Source organism: Podarcis vaucheri (genome assembly GCF_965113315.1).
Source record: "Podarcis vaucheri genome assembly, chromosome: 1".
NCBI lineage: Eukaryota > Metazoa > Chordata > Lepidosauria > Squamata > Lacertidae > Podarcis > Podarcis vaucheri.
The window spans coordinates 139,626,925-139,645,044 of NC_138759.1; the positions used below are offsets into that span (position 1 = coordinate 139,626,925).

The 18,120-nt window shown below is 43.5% G+C and overlaps 2 protein-coding genes across 8 annotated transcripts in view; both read right to left on the reverse strand.

Moving 5' to 3' along the window:
* Positions 1-602: 602 nt before the first annotated feature.
* On the reverse strand, positions 603-7,933 carry RPE (ribulose-5-phosphate-3-epimerase). Its single transcript, XM_082231167.1, is given in 8 exon segments — positions 603-1,052; positions 1,628-1,714; positions 1,904-2,038; positions 3,195-3,334; positions 4,275-4,354; positions 7,604-7,770; positions 7,773-7,858; positions 7,861-7,933. Coding segments are annotated over 8 exon segments (876 nt in total). The 5' UTR covers positions 7,919-7,933; the 3' UTR covers positions 603-929.
* Positions 7,934-13,190: 5,257 nt separating this feature from the next.
* UNC80 (unc-80 homolog, NALCN channel complex subunit) overlaps positions 13,191-18,120 on the reverse strand; it is a 184,277-nt gene continuing 179,347 nt past the window's right edge. For all 7 annotated transcript variants that reach the window (XM_082230828.1, XM_082230826.1, XM_082230825.1 and 4 more), the window contains one exon: positions 13,191-17,217. In XM_082230828.1, coding sequence (XP_082086954.1) covers positions 16,948-17,217 — 270 coding nt within the window. In that variant the 3' untranslated portion in view covers positions 13,191-16,947. The remainder of the gene's footprint in view (positions 17,218-18,120) is intronic.

The following is an 18,120-nucleotide window of genomic DNA, read 5'->3' on the forward strand; positions in this document are numbered from 1 at the left end:
AATTGGTGACCCTGTCACCTTCTTAGAGATTCTTATATTGTAATATTTTTTTCACAAAAGCACCTTCAGTTTAACAGGTGTTAGAGCAAGATTTTAGAGCAATACTGATTACTTTTTCATATACGTGTATTCAGAAATCCCTGTATTTTGCAAGTTCTTGTTTTCTATATAGATTTTTTTCAAGCAGACTTCCTGCTTCTGCATCTCCCCTTCCCTTCATTTTGTATCCTTAAATTTACAGAGCTTTAAGTGGGACGTGGGTGGCGCTGTGGGTTAAACCACAGAGCCTAGGACTTGCTGATCAGAAGGTCGGCGGTTCAAATCCCCACGACGGGGTGAGCTCCCGTTGCCCAGTCCCAGCTCCTGCCAGATAAATAGGTACCGCTCTGGCGGGAAGGTAAACGGCGTTTCCGTGCACCAGAAGTGGCTTAGTCCTGCTGGCCACATGACCCGGAAGCTGTACGCCTGCTCCCTTGGCCAATAAAGCGAGATGAGCGCTGCAACCCCAGAGTCGGTCACGACTGGACCTAATGGTCAGGGGTCCCTTTACATTTACCTTACTAAGTGAACTGGACCAAAAACTAGTTATCAAGATCAGTTACTCTTGTTTATCAGTGTTTATTTTCAAAACATTTTAAGTTGTTAAAGAATGAACAAATCTGTGTTGAATGTAGAACAAAATACATCTGTCTTAGATTGCAAGCTGACACATACAATCTTCAAGCAAGAGGCACCCTGATTTTGTAATGCATATTACAAAGTTTTCTGAAATCAAAGGATAGCACTGGACCAATATACTTCCAAGCTGCCAAGATGATATTCTCTGCAGCACAGGAAAACCTGCAGTTTCCCTTTAGCAGCACCATAATTCCACAACATCCCACCCACACATATACAAGAAAGCAGCCCTCCCAAGTCGCAACCTGATTTCATCGGTCAAGGGAACGCTTTTGAGCAGCTTCACAACATACGTTCCTCAGGAGATTAATCACCGCTCTGGGATCATCACTCTTCATTATAGCACTCCCAGACACAATCATATTTGCTCCAGCCTGCAAAGAGGAAAAAGCCAGTTATATTTTAAAAGAAGAACTTACTGCATGTTTATATTCATGAGATGATGTAAAGGAAATACATTCTAGGGCTGTGCGCAAGACAAATTCGGCCTATTTGGAGGGATGTGTCGGGTTCAGGTAACCTTGGATTGCAACAAGTTGGACTGGATGGTTCAGAGTGAGCAATGGTTGTGGGGTGCCAAGCAGGATGGGGAAAACTTCCTGCCTGGCTGAAGCCCCCCCCCCCATCACAGCTGTAGAGCAGAGGGAAAGGTCTTCTTCCCTCACCCCTCTCCTGACTATATGTTCAATTAGGATTTGAAAATGCTAATGAAACAAGCCCTGCCCCATATTGGGGTGGTTCCTATGTCCACCTGATGCCCCCATGGGTCACGGTGACAGGCTGTGAGCAGCCCTAGTACATTCCAATAAGAAATTAAAAGCAACTTGTCAGATCTGCCATTCTAACTTTATATTCTCCTTGCTGCTCATCAGTAGAGAAAGGGCATTCAGAATTTCTCAAAGGTGCAAGAATATTCAACTATTCTGTTTCTGAAAGCTGCTAGTCTTACCTCTGCACATTTATGAATGGTATCTGGCCCTACACCACCATCCACTTCAATATCCAAGGAAGGAAACTGTGTTCTCAGCCAATGAACCTAGTTCACAGAAATAACATTATTACCAAGTCACAGGAGCTGTAATCTCTGGTCTCCCTCCATGTGTGCAAAAACTAGGCATCAATCCTTAGTATAACAGCACTCTACTATGAAAACATTCAAAACATTTTCCATAATCCTACTATATTCACAGCTGCTGTACTCAAAATAATAAATGTCCAAATCTACCTTTGGCATCATATCTTCCATGAACTTCTGTCCACCAAATCCAGGTTCCACAGTCATAACTAAGGCCATGTCTATTTGATTGGCCCATGGTGCTAAATATTCTACTGTAGTTTCTGGCTTGATAGCCAAACCAACCTATAGAAACACAATAGATTATTATATATTAACTGAACCTACATCTTGGATTAGCAGTAAATCACTTTTACAAAAGAAAGCTATGACATGATTCCCACTAACTCAACAGTGAACATTTCCTCCTGGGCAAAGGAGATCAGTACCCAGTGTTGTCTTCATAAGTTCATTTTTCTGCCATGTCTGCATATGAATAAAAGTTGTTTCCGTGCGCTGCTCTGGTTCGCCAGAAGCGGCTTAGTCATGCTGGCCACATGACCCGGAAGCTGTCTGAGGACAAACGCTGGTCAGGGGTCCCTTTACCTTTTAAGCTCTTCAAAACCTAATGTAAACATTGATTTTACATTTCCAGTGATTAAATAGAATCTTGCGATCTCTTTCCAAATATATAATTCAGTTAAAATTGTGCCACCATTACCACACAATGATGATGAGAGCATTATAAAATTCTTGAACTGTATGGACATTTGAGGAGAAATGTGCTTGCTGTTTTCCAGGTGTATAGTTTAGATTATACTTGAGTGCACTCAACTCAAGTATAATCTAAATTAGATTGTCAAGAAACACAGGCAGTTGCCGAATTGCACATGCCCTTAAGAAATTAGCTGCAGTCTACTACCTAAGGCAGGAGTTCCTAAACTGCGTGTTGCATGAACTCTGAGCCTGCTACAAGAAAAACAGATAATTAAATGTTCTCACTAGCCCAAGTGTGGCTCACTGCTGTCTGTGTGGCTCACTGCTCTGCCAAGCCTCCTTCCAATCAGACTTGGCTGAGATCAGCTAGTTCTGCATCAGCTATGGAGCACTCAAGCACTCCCAATTAAAAAATTGGAACTGGCTATCTTCTGGTAGTTGCCTGCAACATTTATACATGAATGAATGGTCTTAGCTTTGTCTCCTTCCAAATTAGAAGAAATGCCCCAAACAATGCCTCAAATAAGCAGAAGATGCATGCTCTGTTGAGGGCATTTTTTTTTTAAAAAAAAAAAGGTGCTGCAAAAACAAAAAACCAACCAAACACACTAAAAGGGGTTGGGTGTTGTTTGTTTAAGAGTAAAGTTTAATTCAGACAAAGTGCTTCATCTTTCAGTGGTTTAAGGAAACGCTAACAAAGTAGCCCCAGAAGCTGTTAAACTGTTTAGCGCACCAAACTTCTCACCTTCATGCCATTTTCTCTTATGTCCTTAATGAGTGCCCCTGGATTGTTGGTAGCTTCTATGTGAAAGGTATATTGATTGGCACCTGCTACAGCCATAGGCTTCACCCACTGTTCTGGCTTAGCAACCATCATATGCATATCTAGAAAGAACCAAGCAGATCAGAAATATGAAAACAGCACATTTACTGAATCGCTACCTCAAGCATGCTCTCATAATTTATACAGCAAAACACGTGCACTTAAACTGCACCCAAATCTTGTTGGAAGCCACTTTCTATAACTTCTTGGAGTTGGAAGCAGCAGAAACCACCTATGGTCCCTCCTCTCAAAATGTAGGCTTTTCAGTGGCCAGCTCTCAATGATTTGTTTAAAAGTCCAACAATGCAGGGGCAAAGGACAAGCATTCTTTAGAGCATTTTGTGCAGGGTTCTGTTCCTGGCATGTCATGTCTGTGAAGTGTATATAAGCGGGCCCCACCAGATCCAAAACACGGTAATAGCGCATCAATTGGACGTGCCTAAAATGGTTGCTACCTGTATATGTAGGCTAAGAGCAATTTAAAAATTATTTATTTCTATTCCTTGTGTGTTGCAGAACATGACAGTGTGATGCCAGAGTGTTTAATGTTCTGGCTAAAAGAAATTACTAAAGTGCACTGATTCTACAAATCTCATCACATTTGTTGGCTGTTTTTGTTTCAAAATACCACAGAATCATTAGCAGGAAAATTATTATCAAATAGGTACCGCTCTGATGGGAAGGTAAACGGCGTTTCCGTGCACTTCTCTGGTTTGCCAGAGAAGCTTAGTCATGCTGGCCACATGACCTGGAAGCTGTACGCCGGCTCCCTCACCCAATAAAGTGAGATGAGCTGCAACCCCAGAGTCGGCCACGACTGGACCTAATGGTCGGGGGTCCCTTTACCTTTAATGTAACTCATGGGAGACATGTTAGCTGAAGCCTTCTAGTACATGATAAAGTGCCAATGCTGGCTGCTAAGAAGGTAAAATGAAACTCCAGTTTTGCTTCTGAGACTCTTGAGGCAGACATTGAAACATTTTTAAAAAACAAATGCCTTACCGAAGAAGGGCTGCTGACCCAGCTGCTTCCGAAGGCTCGCTACAACAGGGTGGCCAAAAGTGATGTTTGGTACAAAATGCCTACCCAATTGGGGGGGGGGGGGAATAAGAAAGATAATTTATTTTAAGGTTTTGAAAAAATAGTTCTATTTAGTTCTATACTACTGTAAGTGTCAGTCAATTTTAGAATGGAAATTGCTTTCAGCTTTGATTTTATACTGCTATCGAGAAATCTTAAACGCCCCACAATTCAGTACAGGTGACTTGCAGCTTACATACATTTAACTTCCTATCCCTCTTTCTTGAGGATTCTTGAGGGATTTATACAGACCGTCTAGAGAATTGCAGGCTACATACACACCAACACACCTCTCAAACTTCAACAGGGCTTGCATATTTGTTTATACAACAAGAGAACACAACCAGGCCAGTACGATTTCTTTTAGCGTGCGCACACACCACCCTGATGCTGCTTATTTGAAGAGGGTTACATTGTAGCCCTAGTCTACTTCCCGCAGACAACCCCACAGGGATGCCCCACCCATGAGGAAAAGTGAGTCAATGGCCTCAGGGTCCACCGGGGCAGCAGGCCCCAGTGTTGACATTTCTCCCCACAGCCTTGTTTCTGATGCAGATCTTCCTTGGCCCCTTTTTCCCTTGTGTAGTAAGTGGAGTGGCATTTTGGGATCTACCTTGGGTGCCAACATGCTTTGGGCTAGTGAGTGAAAAAGGTTTATGCACATAGGTTATTCCATGTACTGGGAACCCTACACAACCCACTCTCATTTTCCACTGGACCTGCAGATATTAGAGGAGACTAGGAGCATGATCCTGCTCAACCGTACACTGAATGAACAGATAAAAGTGAAGATAGAATGCATGACTCTTGCACTGCATTTTCAGACACAATTATGTTTTAGAATACTGTATGTTGTAGAAAACTTGTTGTTTTGCTCCAGATGTATGCATGAAGAACTGCATTTGCTGAAACAGGTTCCTTGCCAATAAAACTTGCACAATTTTTTTTGTGGCTGCTAGAGGAAACCACATTGTAAGTGTACATTCTGAAGTAGTAGTTTCTTTAAAAGCAACAAGAGACAAACATGCACAGTGCCTGCAAATTGTCAACCAAGCCGTAATGGAAAATACAATCTTTTCCCTCACTCCAATATAGTTATACCAAACTTTACTCAGTAAAGTTCTGTGGACTGTATTATGGGTAATGAAATTTGCCTTTTACCGGAATGGCAATTCAAAACATTGCTGAAGTGCAAAAGACAACTGATGTGCTTTTGCCGAGAAGTAGCATTTCTAGCCACAAGATGCCACTCTACCTATGAGATGCCCAGTTATGCCATTCCAATAAAGTGTATTGGATAGTAAGAAAATGTATTATGCCCACATGCTGTATTCCATTTTAGTTCTACAGCTAGCATATAGCTACTAACTAAAAGCACATTTAAAGATTTTGTATACTTAATATATAATTTTAAAGAAAAAAGCTACACAAGTCACCACTTTTTTTACACTTAACTAATATAACCAAGAATGTTCCCAGTCCTGCAAGGAAGAAGGGAAGGAGCAAATATGTATGTGGTGCTTCCACTTAACAATTTATTTATTTGGTGCATGCATGCAGATTTTACGCAGCATTCACACAACATTTCATCAAAATGCTATCCTATATGATTTTTCCATTTAATGTGGATTAACTATTTCCACAGAAAATCAAAGAACTTTATTAAAAGCTCTATGGAAACAGCAAATTGAAATTAATCAGGGATTAATGTAAAATTAGGGATGTGGGTGGCACTGTGAGTTAAACCACAGAGCCTAGGACTTGCCGATCAGAAGGTCGGCGGTTCGAATCGCCACGATGGGGTGAGCTCCTGTAGTTCAGTCCCTGCTCCTGCCAACCTAGCAGTTCGAAAGCACGTCAAAGTGCAAGCGGGAAGGTAAATGGCGTTTCCGTGTGCTGCTCTGGTCACATGCTGGCCACATGACCCGGAAGCTGTACGCCGGCTCCCTACCTTCCTACCTATTTACTACTCACACTTTGACGTGCTTTCTATGCACAATAAATCTTGCTTGTGTCTAACTTGCCACAAGATTTCAGACAAGACCATTTCACCAAACCCAACAAATGCTCACTAGGGGAGACAGATTTGATAATTTGACAACACTAATAGATTAGGTTGATAAAATCAGATTAATAAATAGATTGGAATGGATTAATAGATAAATATGTCAGATTATTAGATAGATTGTATTAGACTGAGTAGAGTAGATTAACAGGTGGATTGATTAATGACATTAAATAGATAAGGCCAGAAAGCTAGATTAGATGGACAGATAGATAGATTAGATGATCCAGGTAGATAAAAGGGACGTGGGTGGCGCTGTGGGTTAAACCACAGAGCCTAGGACTAGCCAATCAGAAGGTCGGCAGTTTGAATCCCCGGGACGGGGTGAGCTCCCGTTGCTCGGTCCCTGCTCCTGCCAACCTAGCAGTTCGAAAGCATGCTAAAAAGTGCAAGTAGATAAATAGGTACCGTTCCGGCAGGAAGGTAAATGGCGTTTCCGTGTGCTGCTCTGGTTTGCCAGATGCAGCTTAGTCATGTTGGCCACATGACCTGGAAACTGTACTTCGGCTCCCACGGCCAATAAAGTGAGATGAGCGCCGCAACCCCTAATGGTCCTAGGTCCCTTTACCTTTTTAGATAGATCCAAATAATCAGATTAATGGATTGGATCAGACCGGGTAGATTAATATATAGGTTGATTATTTAAAAAAATGATTAGCTGATTATATTAAATCGGTTGATTCTATTAAATACCAGATAGATAAACAAAATCAGATTAGATGGATTGGATTAGATTGGAAAAAAAGTAAAAAAATAGTCCAGCAGCACTTTAGAGACCAACTAAGTTGTTCTGGGTATAAGCTTTCGTATCTCAAGTGTGCATGCACACAAATGTTTATGCCCAGAACAACTTAGTTGGTCTCTAAGGACTTCTTTTTAATTTTCAATTTCGACTGCATCAGACCAACCAACACGGCTACCTACCTGAATCTGGATTAGATTGAATGGAGTAGATTATGAGGCAGATTGACTATATTAGATTTACTAGACTGGAATGCGCATACTCTCTTAATAGGTACTGTATGTCTTAACCAGCCTAAGAAAAAATTAAATCTACAGGACTGTCGCGCGCGGGGGGGGGGTCACCAGAGACGACGCCCCCCCCCCGCATTTTGCGCGGAAGCGCGGGCTGCGCGCGCCCCCGCTCTGGTCTCGGCCTCCCCTTCGCGGTCCGCGGCGCAGTTACCCGTCCATTACATCCAGGTGCAGGTAGTCGGCTCCGCAATCCACCATCCGGCCGCACTCGGCGCCCAGGGCCGCCAGGTCGCTGTTGAGGATGGACGGGCCGACGCGGCAGCCGGACGCCATGGCGAAGGGACGGGAGAGCTTCGTCGCGAGGCTTCCGCCCGCCCGCCCGCCCTCCGGGCCTGGCCGGAAACGAAGGCGCCGGGCGGAAGCGCACGCCTGATGGGAAATGGAGTCCGCGAGCCCCGCCTCGCGCCTGGCCAGCCTCGGAAACCTCCCCGGAAGCCACGCCTCTACTGCTCTTTCCCCCGCTCATCTTTCCCTCAGCTCTGCAGACGGGGTGGAACTACGCATCCCACAAGGCCCCGCGCGCGCCACGTGCCTGCGAGTGGATAATAGGACGAAATGTTGTCGGGGGCGGGGCTGGTTGCCGGTGCTCCGGATTGGCCTCTGAGGAGCTGCGCGCGTCGAAGCCAGCCGACTCAGCTCCCGCCTTCCAGTCACCTCATGGTGGGCGGAATTCTATTGGCTGGCTTGGAGGGGGAGGGCGATCAGCCAATCGCATGCAAGCGCGCAATCGTTCCCTTCCAATCGAAAGGCCTCCGTTTGGTAGGCGGGGTCCTAATTAGCTGTGGCGGAAGGGAGCGCTGCCTGAAGCGCCGCGTTTGGGCCCTGGCGCTCCCTGCAGGTGAGCGGAGCAGCCTAGCTGTGCTGGGGGGGGGGCGGGGTTACCTACTATTATTTGTTAATTTTGTAATGCAGCTGTGATAAGAATTTTAAAGTCTTCGATATATAATAAATGTTCCTAAGTTCCTCACCAAGCACGTACACAGATCAGCGCAGGAAGACCGACCTGGAACCATTTTGATTCCCAAACTGAGCAAATGTTTTCTCTGCAAGGTCAAAGTGGAAAAGCCTCCCCATTGTCTTTTCCTTCACAAATCCTGTCTTAAGGGTATGTCTGTCTGTGTTTTAATAGGGTGAGCCTGTGACCTGGCCCAGGAACTAAGTATTTATCATTACAAAAGACTGGCCAGGCTCACCAGGCAATCCAATCAAGTGAGCATTAACAGGTAACTTGTCAGACAGGAGATAACGCACTCAGTTTTCTGTTGTAGACCGCCTCTTCTGTGATGTAGGTGTGTGGCCTTGGGTTACACCTGTGATAGGAATTTTGAGGTCTTAGATATATGTTAAATGTTCATAAGTGTACCAACCAAGCACGTACAGTGGTGCCTCGCAAGACGAAATCGTTCCACAAGTTTTTTCGTCTAGCGAATTTTTCGTCTTGTGAAGCACGGTGTCAGAAAAGTTTTGGAAAAGCTTCAAAAATCGCCAAAAACCTCAAAAAAGGCTACCACACCGCGTTCTATGAGTTGCTCCTCGAAGTCAAGTCGCAACTTACCGTATTTTTCGCTCTATTGGACGCACCGGACCACAGGACGCACCTAGTTTTTAGAGGGGGAAATCAAGGGAAAAAATATTATATAATATAATATGCATGCAGCCTGTCCACTTCTCCCAGAGCTTCTTGGGGCTGCGGGGGAAGCCCGGGTTCCCCCCCCAGCCCCAAAGAGCAAAGAAGCCAAGACAGCGCGCGGGATCCATAGCCGCACAACCTCTCCAGCCAGGAGCTAAACCTCTCCAGTGCAGCTAAAGAAGACAAGGCAGCAAGCGCGATCCATCCCACTCACTGCCTTGGCTTCTTCTTTAGCCTTGCGCAGCATCTTTAGTCTTGCGCAACGGGATGGATTGCGCCCGCTGTCCACCGGGGCTGGACTAGATGACTCCTGGGGTTCCCTTCCAACCCTGCAATTCTATGACCTCGGAAGGTGTTTGGGGTCTCCACCACTGGAGGCTTTTAAGCAGCGGTTGGGGGACCATCTGCCTGGCGTTCTTTAGCTGTGATTCCTACATTGTGAGGGGGCTGGGCTAGATGACCCTCGGGTGGCCCTCCCAACTCTATACAGTCCTACAGTTCTGTGGCAGGAGATCCACAGCCACTTCACACAATGCCCACTCCCAATTTTCTTCTGAGAGACATGTGTCTCTCAGTACCCCCCTACCTGCCACACTTCCCCCTCCCCACTTAAGCTGAGGGAATTCCTGCCCAGAGAAACTCCCAGCAATCTAGGAGGAGGAATCCGCTGCAGCCGTGAGCAGGGAGGATCCATGGTCCCCTTCCTTCTCTCCTCCGTAGTTGCTTTGAAGGAGGAAAGTGGGAGAGGAGCTGCTTACACGAGTGTAAGCTGCTCCCCTCCCACATTGCCGCAGCCGCTTCAAAGCAATCACGGAGGAGGGAATCCGCTGAAGCCTCGAGCAGCGGAGGATCCATGGTCCCCTTCCTTCCCTCCTCCGTGGTTGCTTTGAAGGAGGAAAGTGGGAGAGGAGCTGCTTACACGAGTGTAAGCTGCTCCCCTCCTACATTATTGCTTCAAAGGGAGCCCAGGAGGAGGGAATCCGCTGCAGCTTCCCCCACCTCCCGCAGAAGCCGCACGCTCTTTATAGGGGCTGTGCGGCTTCTCCTGGCTTTTCTGGGAGGTGGGGGGATTCCCCCACCTCGTAGAAAAGCCCGCAGGAGCCGCGCAGCCTTTAAAGAGGGTGCCGCTCTTGGGGGCTTTTCCCCCAGGAGGGAGAAGGGACTGCTGCAGCCAGTCAGTCCCTTCTCCCTCCTAGAGAAAAGCCCGCAAGAGCGCACGAAGCTTGTGTGCGGCTCTTGAGGGCTTTTCCCGCCTGCCTCCCCCCCGCATTCGCTCCATAGGACGCACACACATTTTCCCTTGCTTTTTAGGAGGGAAAAAGTGCATCCTATGGTGCGAAAAATACGGTATTAACGGTGTTAAGAAAAAGGAAACAAACTTGCAAAAAACGCAAGATGTTTTCGTCTTGCAAAGCAAGCCCATAGGGAAAATCGTCTTGCGAAGCAGCTCAAAAACCGCAAAACCCTTCCGTCTAGCGAGTTTTTCATCTTGCGAGGCATTCGTTTTGCGGGGCACCACTGAACATAGATCAGCACAGGAAGGCCGACCTGGAACCATTTTGATTCCCAAACTGTCCCAAACTGACCAAATGTTTTCTCTGCAAGGTCAAAGGAAAATGGAAAAGCCTCCCCACTGTCTTCCTTCACAAATCCTGTCTTAAGGGTATGACTGTGTTTGAATAGGGTGTGAGCCTATTTATCACTACAAAAAGAATGGCCAGGCTCCCCAGGCAATCCAATCAAGTAACCTGCCAGACAGGAGATAAACAAGGACAGGAGAAAAAACAACATTCAAATGATCTGTTTTAGACCACCTTTTTGTGATGTAGGTGTGATGTATCTGAGGGGGTTTAGGTTACACCCCTTCTGTGATGTATGTATGATGTTTCTGGGGGTGGTCTTGATCTATAGGGTGGCAATTTCAAGTGTCTTTATAAGGCCTTGCACACTATTTTTCTGGGTCCCTCCTCTCTCCTGCGTGTGAGGGGAGTACCCTGTTGCAACAGATCAATAAAGATCAGGCTTACGAGCTGCTTTGCTTCTCAATATTCTCTGGTTAGCCTCTCTTATTCTCTCCTACCAATAGGGAACCTATGTAAGGACTCTATATGGGCTCTTGGATACCCCATAAGGGGAAAAGGGCAGATTTTTGTTTACAACACTGCCCACCACCGGAAGATCACAGGGTGAAACACAAAATACTTAATAAAACAAAAACAAGAATACAAACTCATATGCCCCCAACATTTAAAAGGCCATGGAATGTTAATCAATGTTTTTCCTTCATGGAGGTGGAAAGTGAGCCTCTTTGAGGAGAGCATTCCACAAATGGGAAGCTACCACAGAAAAGGCTCCCCTCTGGACCTCATGGGGGGCCTCTCATGACCGGCAGCAGCTTTAATCTGAAATGGGGATCACTGCCCCCTGGGCACAGCCAATAAGATGGGGTGAAGAAGCAAGAGGCAGCGCCCCACTGTTTCCACTGGAATGACCCCCTGCCTCATGCTGGGTTTCTGCAAGACCGGGGGTGGGGGGGTGGGGCAGCCTTCCAACACATGGTGATGGCACTCGTCTTCACCACCCCTGGGGCAGAGAAGGTGAGCGGCAAGGCCTTGTGGAATCCCCTCACCTCTTGAGGGGGGGGGGGCTTGGGGGTCTTCCAGCAGCAGCAGAAGTGGCAGAGAGAACACAGGTCGGGGGTTGCAAGGGAGACATATTTCTGCCCCTGCCTGCCTTGTGGTAAGCACAATGTCTGCTCCATGTTATGCCACCAAAGTGACTTCAATCCGATGCTTTCATAGAATCGTAGAGTTGGGGGAAATGGCATTTGTACAGATGATACTTGTTTGCTTCTTATCGACTGTAGCATCCCAAGCAGCAGACATTGGGGGAGGGGGGAAGACTCGGAATTGGCTTGTTTATGCCTAATTTAGAGACTCAATCCCTGTCTGACCTTCCAGTAAACGAGACTAGATTATTGTTACAGGTAAATCCTTGCTTCCAAGCTTGCTGTGCGAGTTACTCCACTCACCCATTTATCTTACTAGTAGTGCACTGGCACAGGCGGCAGCATGCTAAGTGGACACACAAAGTTGTTGATGCACGGCAAGTGGCATATATTTTTTTCCTGGATTATTTTCCCATCCGTTTGTTAAAGTTTAATTTCATAGATCTGGACTGGAAGATGTACAACTGCACAAAGCCTGTCAGCCAGGCGTGCTTGTTCACTGTGGGTCAACAAACTTGGCTTTGTGCCATCCTGGGACTATAAAAATGGAGGGTGCAGGGGAAAGGGGTATCTAGCACAGAGCAGATCACAGGACGTTTGGTGTGATGCATCATAAATTGTGAAGGTCTGTATAGTCATTTATACTGAAACAGAATACACGCAATAACTCCCTCCAAAAATGATTCACAAAATACAGTGGTGCCCCACAAGACGAATGCCTCGCAAGACGGAAAACTTGCTAGACGAAAGGGTTTTCCGTTTTGGAGGTGCTTCGCAAAACGAATCTCCTATGGGCTTCCTTCGCAAGACGAAAATGTCTTGCGAGTTCCGGCGGGTTTTTTTTCCTCCCCCCCTTTTTCTAAGCCGCTTATCAGCTGATCCGATAAGCTGATAAGCCGCTAAAAACCGCTAATAGCGCTAATCCTCTAATCCGCCAATGGGCTTGCTTCGCAAGACGATAAAACCGCTAGACGAAGAGAATCACGGAACGGATTCTTTTCGTCTTGCGAGGCACCACTGTAATTTCATAGCCATGGCAACATTTCTCTTGATAGATCAAGCCATAGTTGCTAATGGAATTATCATACTTACTTCTGTGGACTCCCTTTTTCTTCTAAGGAGCTCCAGGTGGTGTACATGGTTCTCTTCCTCCCCATTTCATCCTCACAACAACCCTGTGGGGTACTTTAGTCTAAGATGGCCCAGGGTCACCCAGTGAACTTGATGGGTGGATGGGGATTGGAGCCCAGGTCACCCAGGTCCCAGCCCAACACTGTAATTGTTACACCACATTGGCTTCTGTTAACAAGTGGTATGAATATTGAAAACACCAACTCTGAAAAATATACTATTATGAACAGAAATGTCTTCAAACAAAAATATTTGTAGAGAACTTTTATTATTTATTCATATTCAAACATTAGACTACTGTAATCTTTCATAAACATAATTCAGACATCTTTATGTTTCATCTTTGGTCATTTGGCACACATTGCAGATCTAGAACATTTCAGCTCTGTATCCTTACATCCCATAGTTTAAAATGATTCTATCTTCTCAGTGGGCTTCATTTTTCTGGTTAACAATAAAAATTCATTTTAACTGGGTACGAATTCCTAATTTCATGGTTGGCTTCATGGTTTGTATAAACAAATATTTTAATAAAAGTATCTCGATTTCAAATATTCTCCCTTAATATCTAACATGGCAAGATAGCCCTTCCTTCACTTCCATATGTAACATTTGTCAATAACATTTGTCAATAAACATTCTCCTGACTGCCCTGAGATCATTTACTAACAGTATAATCTGGTGTTATTAAAAGGAGTCGACTTTCCTTTCCCTTTATATTTTTACATATCTCTTTGGCAATGCAAGTGTCAAAATACATTGTATTAAAGCTTAACAATTTTAATGAATATTTACAGGGAACGCCCTGTTTTAAAAATTTGGAGGGAAACAGCTTACTTGTTCTTATAACACTAGTGGAATTCTGATTTTTATGCCAATTTTTCCTTTGCTAAAATATATTGGCAAAATTCTCTGGAAATTAAAACCATTTCAAGTCTCAACAGCTTTTCTTTAAAGTCTTGCAGCAGCATTCTTAAAAATACATCCCTTGACATTCTTATACATATAGATGTACACATAAACACACATACAAGTATTTTTGACATTCAGCACAGCTACGATCACATATAGAAAAGACAATTGTAAAACAATGATCATACTGAAGATTTCCAATACAGTAATGCTCCCTTTGTATAAAACTGGACTGGGCACTGCTTGAAAAGCTATGAGGAGGCACATGTTGAAGAGGAAATTTACAGTAAACTTCATGGCTGTAATCTCATAACTTGGTATGACAGTCTTTTAGAAAGGGGGACTTTGTGATTCGTAACAATATCAATGACAGCAAGTTAATGTAAAAAGTTGAAACAACCAAACTTTACTGAACACTGACAGACAGTTGTTTTTTTACAACACAGATCATTTTTTGAACACTACGTATACATAAGGCCTCTAACACTAAGGAAGCAGCATAGTTTTTCTTCACAGCAGAATATACTTGTCACTTATCAATATACTGGAAAAAGCACAACGTCTGTTAAGAGCACATCTGTATGCACCTTTAGTCAGTACAGTGTGCCTAATAGGACATAGATATACACTTGAAAAACAGGCGTGCTCAGGATTTCAATAAACTGCTTAAGCAGCGGCCTTGCTGAACCACAAGATTGATGTTATTTTAAAGTCACTAATGTAATTTAAAATTGCAACTTAAAAAAGACAGAAATGAAAACAAGAACACCACAAAAGGGATATTTACGAGTTCTCATTATGGCTTGCTAAAATGTATTCCATACCGTACAACTGGTAATGATGAAGATACTAAGTTTTATGAGAACTGGCTTTTATATAGTGAATCACAGTATTTTCTATTCTTAAAACTATGATCAGGTGAAATACTTATTGCACATACAGATAAATACTCCCTTTACCTAAATTAGTATGTCATTACTGAAAACATTTCCCTAAAAATCTTTGTAAAATACAGGTATATGCTTGTTGTCTGCATTGTCATTTCCATATTGTAGTCACATAATGTGCACTAATAAATGAATAAACTTAACCATAAAGAAATCCTCAGTGGACCAGAAATTATAGGTTTGAAATATCAATTAATTTTTTTAAATTAAAATATTTCATTTGTAGTTCAGAAAATGTTTTCCACACATGGGATGGAATCTAACAAAGTGTGAGGGACCTCCCTTTCCTCCTCTCCCCTCTGCAAATACTTGTTCACCAGAAATCCAGAGCAGATTGATTCATGGGGAAGGAGAAGAATGAGGAGTCCCAACGCATAAGCAGGAGTCACTTGTGCAAAGCCACCCATGATTTCCAAAGGAAAAGCAAATCCAACATACAGTACTTCTACTGCAGGGCAGACTGTACCACTGCTCTGATGTCACAAGAAGAAAAAATAGTAGAACCTATTTCACATTGCAGTGCTATCTCTATTCAGAATTAAGTCCTATTGAATTGAGTGCTGCTTACTCCCAAATAAGTTGGGGTAGGATTGCAGCCTCAGCTTGCTAAAAGGTCCATACACTTTGTTATTTGTTTTTACATTACAGTTCTTATAATGCATGTAGGGAACTCTGTTGACCATGATCATGCTCTTAAAAACGTGTTCCCTGATTAGGAGGGATACAAGCTGGGGAACAGAGTGCTGCTTCCTGAACTTTCCCATTCAAAACTCATTGAATCCAATGAGGAAGCCACCCTATGAATAGATCAAATTAACACTTTAATTAAAAACTTGTAAAAAGTGACACACAAATTCTCTGTGAAAAAAGGCTTGGTACAGAGGCTTGGTTTGGTTTAAAGTGACAGGAGTGATGCAGCGCTTTTTTCCTGCATAGTTTCAGAAACCATTCTCAGCTATTTATGAAATATATATATAATTTAAGCCTTCTGGAAAGGTATTTTGGTAACCATACATATGGCTGGCACAATAAATCCATGTTAGAAACCTGTAAACAAATTAATTTACATCAACGTAATGACATCAGAAAATGTTATTCCCCTACTTGAAAATTAATGCTTACATTCATTCTTTCATTCATTGAGTCTAGATTGCAAATCATCCATGATTTTAGATGAATAAGCTTCAAAGAGAGGTATGATTCAATACATTTCACACTGAGAATCACAGACACCTGCAGATTCATATAAGTGTATGTGAGAATAAATCTTCACTTCACACTCCCAGTGTGCAAAAATACTTGTTACATACACATCAACTCCTGGTTTTTTATGTAGATTATATTAATGGAAATACAGATGCAACTATAAGTGTAGCAGAAAGATGCACACACTTTCCTGCTGTTTTTATATTCAGGTTGTTTAAACATTCAAAGCAGGATATTTAGTATAATTTACAGAACACTTGCTACAGTGTTTCACAACTCTGTATAGCAGTATCATTTTTTCCATTCTGTATTGTCCACATTTAGTTTTCAAGAGAGTGAAAAGAGTTTATATTTCAGATAGTGTAAGTGTAAACAAGGAACAGAGATCACCCAAAATATTCCTCTGAACTTTGTTTGGTGGTTAATATTCTGATGCTATTAATTATTATTAATAATACCATCATAAAGCATTCTGCAGTTCTATCGCTAGTAATTATGTCTCTGATGAGTATACTATGTGTATGTGTGTGTGTGCGCGCGTGTGTGTGTGTATATATCTTCTGAAATTACAAAAATAAACTTTAGATTTAGATCACTATATTAAGGTGGATAACCTCCAAAAATATAGTTCTCTATTTCTGCCTGGCATTTGTTATGTAACTTCTAGAAGCTAAAGAGTGCAAAAGATGTTGTGAATCAGTTCTGTGCCTAGGAAGGTTCCAGTGATAATCTCTTCCTCTATTTTATGGTGTGCCCTGAGTCCACCTAGATCTGTCCAAAGCTGCAGCTTATTTTCCAAGATATATTGGCCCAATTTTACTAATAGGATACTAGATGTGTTCCACATGTTCATAAAGTGCTCCTTTACATACCTCTAGAAGAATAGGAAGACCAGAGGAAGATCTCTCATTCCTCTGGTGTTCTACCTGCTGCTTCCCAAGTCAAACATGAGACTCATCCAGGTCAATATCAGTCTGTCCCACCTCAACCTGCGTGTAGCTGAACTGGCTGGAAAGTAGGGGATTCTCTGTCCCATTGTCTTCACTAATGTGAAGGACAGTGTCTTCATGCTGCAGTAAGCTGGTGGTTTCAAGGCCTGCAAAATCATCAGTGTCAGAAAGTTCTGTGGGTGGAGGGGTACTGTGAGCTGGTGCTGGCTTTTGCTCCACATTCTCGTCCTTTTTTTTATCCTCAGCAGAAGCCGTCACATTCTGAAATGAAGAAAGGTTATTGCAGATAAACATTACCCTGCAACTATCCTTAAAACGGTCAAATTCCAATGGCTGCAATCCAGCCCCCAGCCGCCCTCGTGGGTGGCAAGGCTGCACACACATCTGAAACCCTGCCACTTATGTTGCTGGCCAGGGTGAAAAGTGGGGCAGGCATATTGTGAGCTGACTCCGCAATAAGACCTGGACCAGTCTTGATGCCATCGCATGATGGCAGCAAGGACAGCTCAGCCCCTCTCTGCACCTGGAATGCCCTGGTTTGGGGCTGCCACTTTGGGGGTCCTGCCACATTCAGTGAGCAAAACAGGTCACTCCATGCTGGAAGAGTGATGCTGGTGCCAACGGACCTTGACACCTCAAATTTCAGTGGGGCCCTGTGCAATGCCAAAATCCAGTATCCTGCTCCGCCTCTCACTTTCCATTGGACTTCATAGCTGTGGTGCCTGCTGAGGAGCCCAGGAGCACTGTGCCTGGTGCAACAGTACTGTGTTGATATTTTGCTCTTTGTGTCCTGGACTGTATGGATTTCTGTGGGATTATTAGACATTTTGTAGGCACTGTAATGTCACTTTTGTAAGTCGTTTTAGAAATACAAGAGACTGGGGAATTAACATTTGAGAGGTTCCCATGCATTACTGTAACTAGATAAATAATAAAATATATATTTATGGAAATATATTCAAATATGTGCACAAAGAAAGGAAAGGCATAAGGGAACAGAAAGAACAGAGGACTATCTTATGATACAATGAGAAAATAAATAGCAAACATGTATGCAGAGTAGGGGTGGGCAAATATGTCAATCTCAGTTTCTCCCAGTTTATAATTTTTCCAGTATGATGTTCAATTTTCCATATTGCTATATCAGTTTGCATTTTTTTTAAA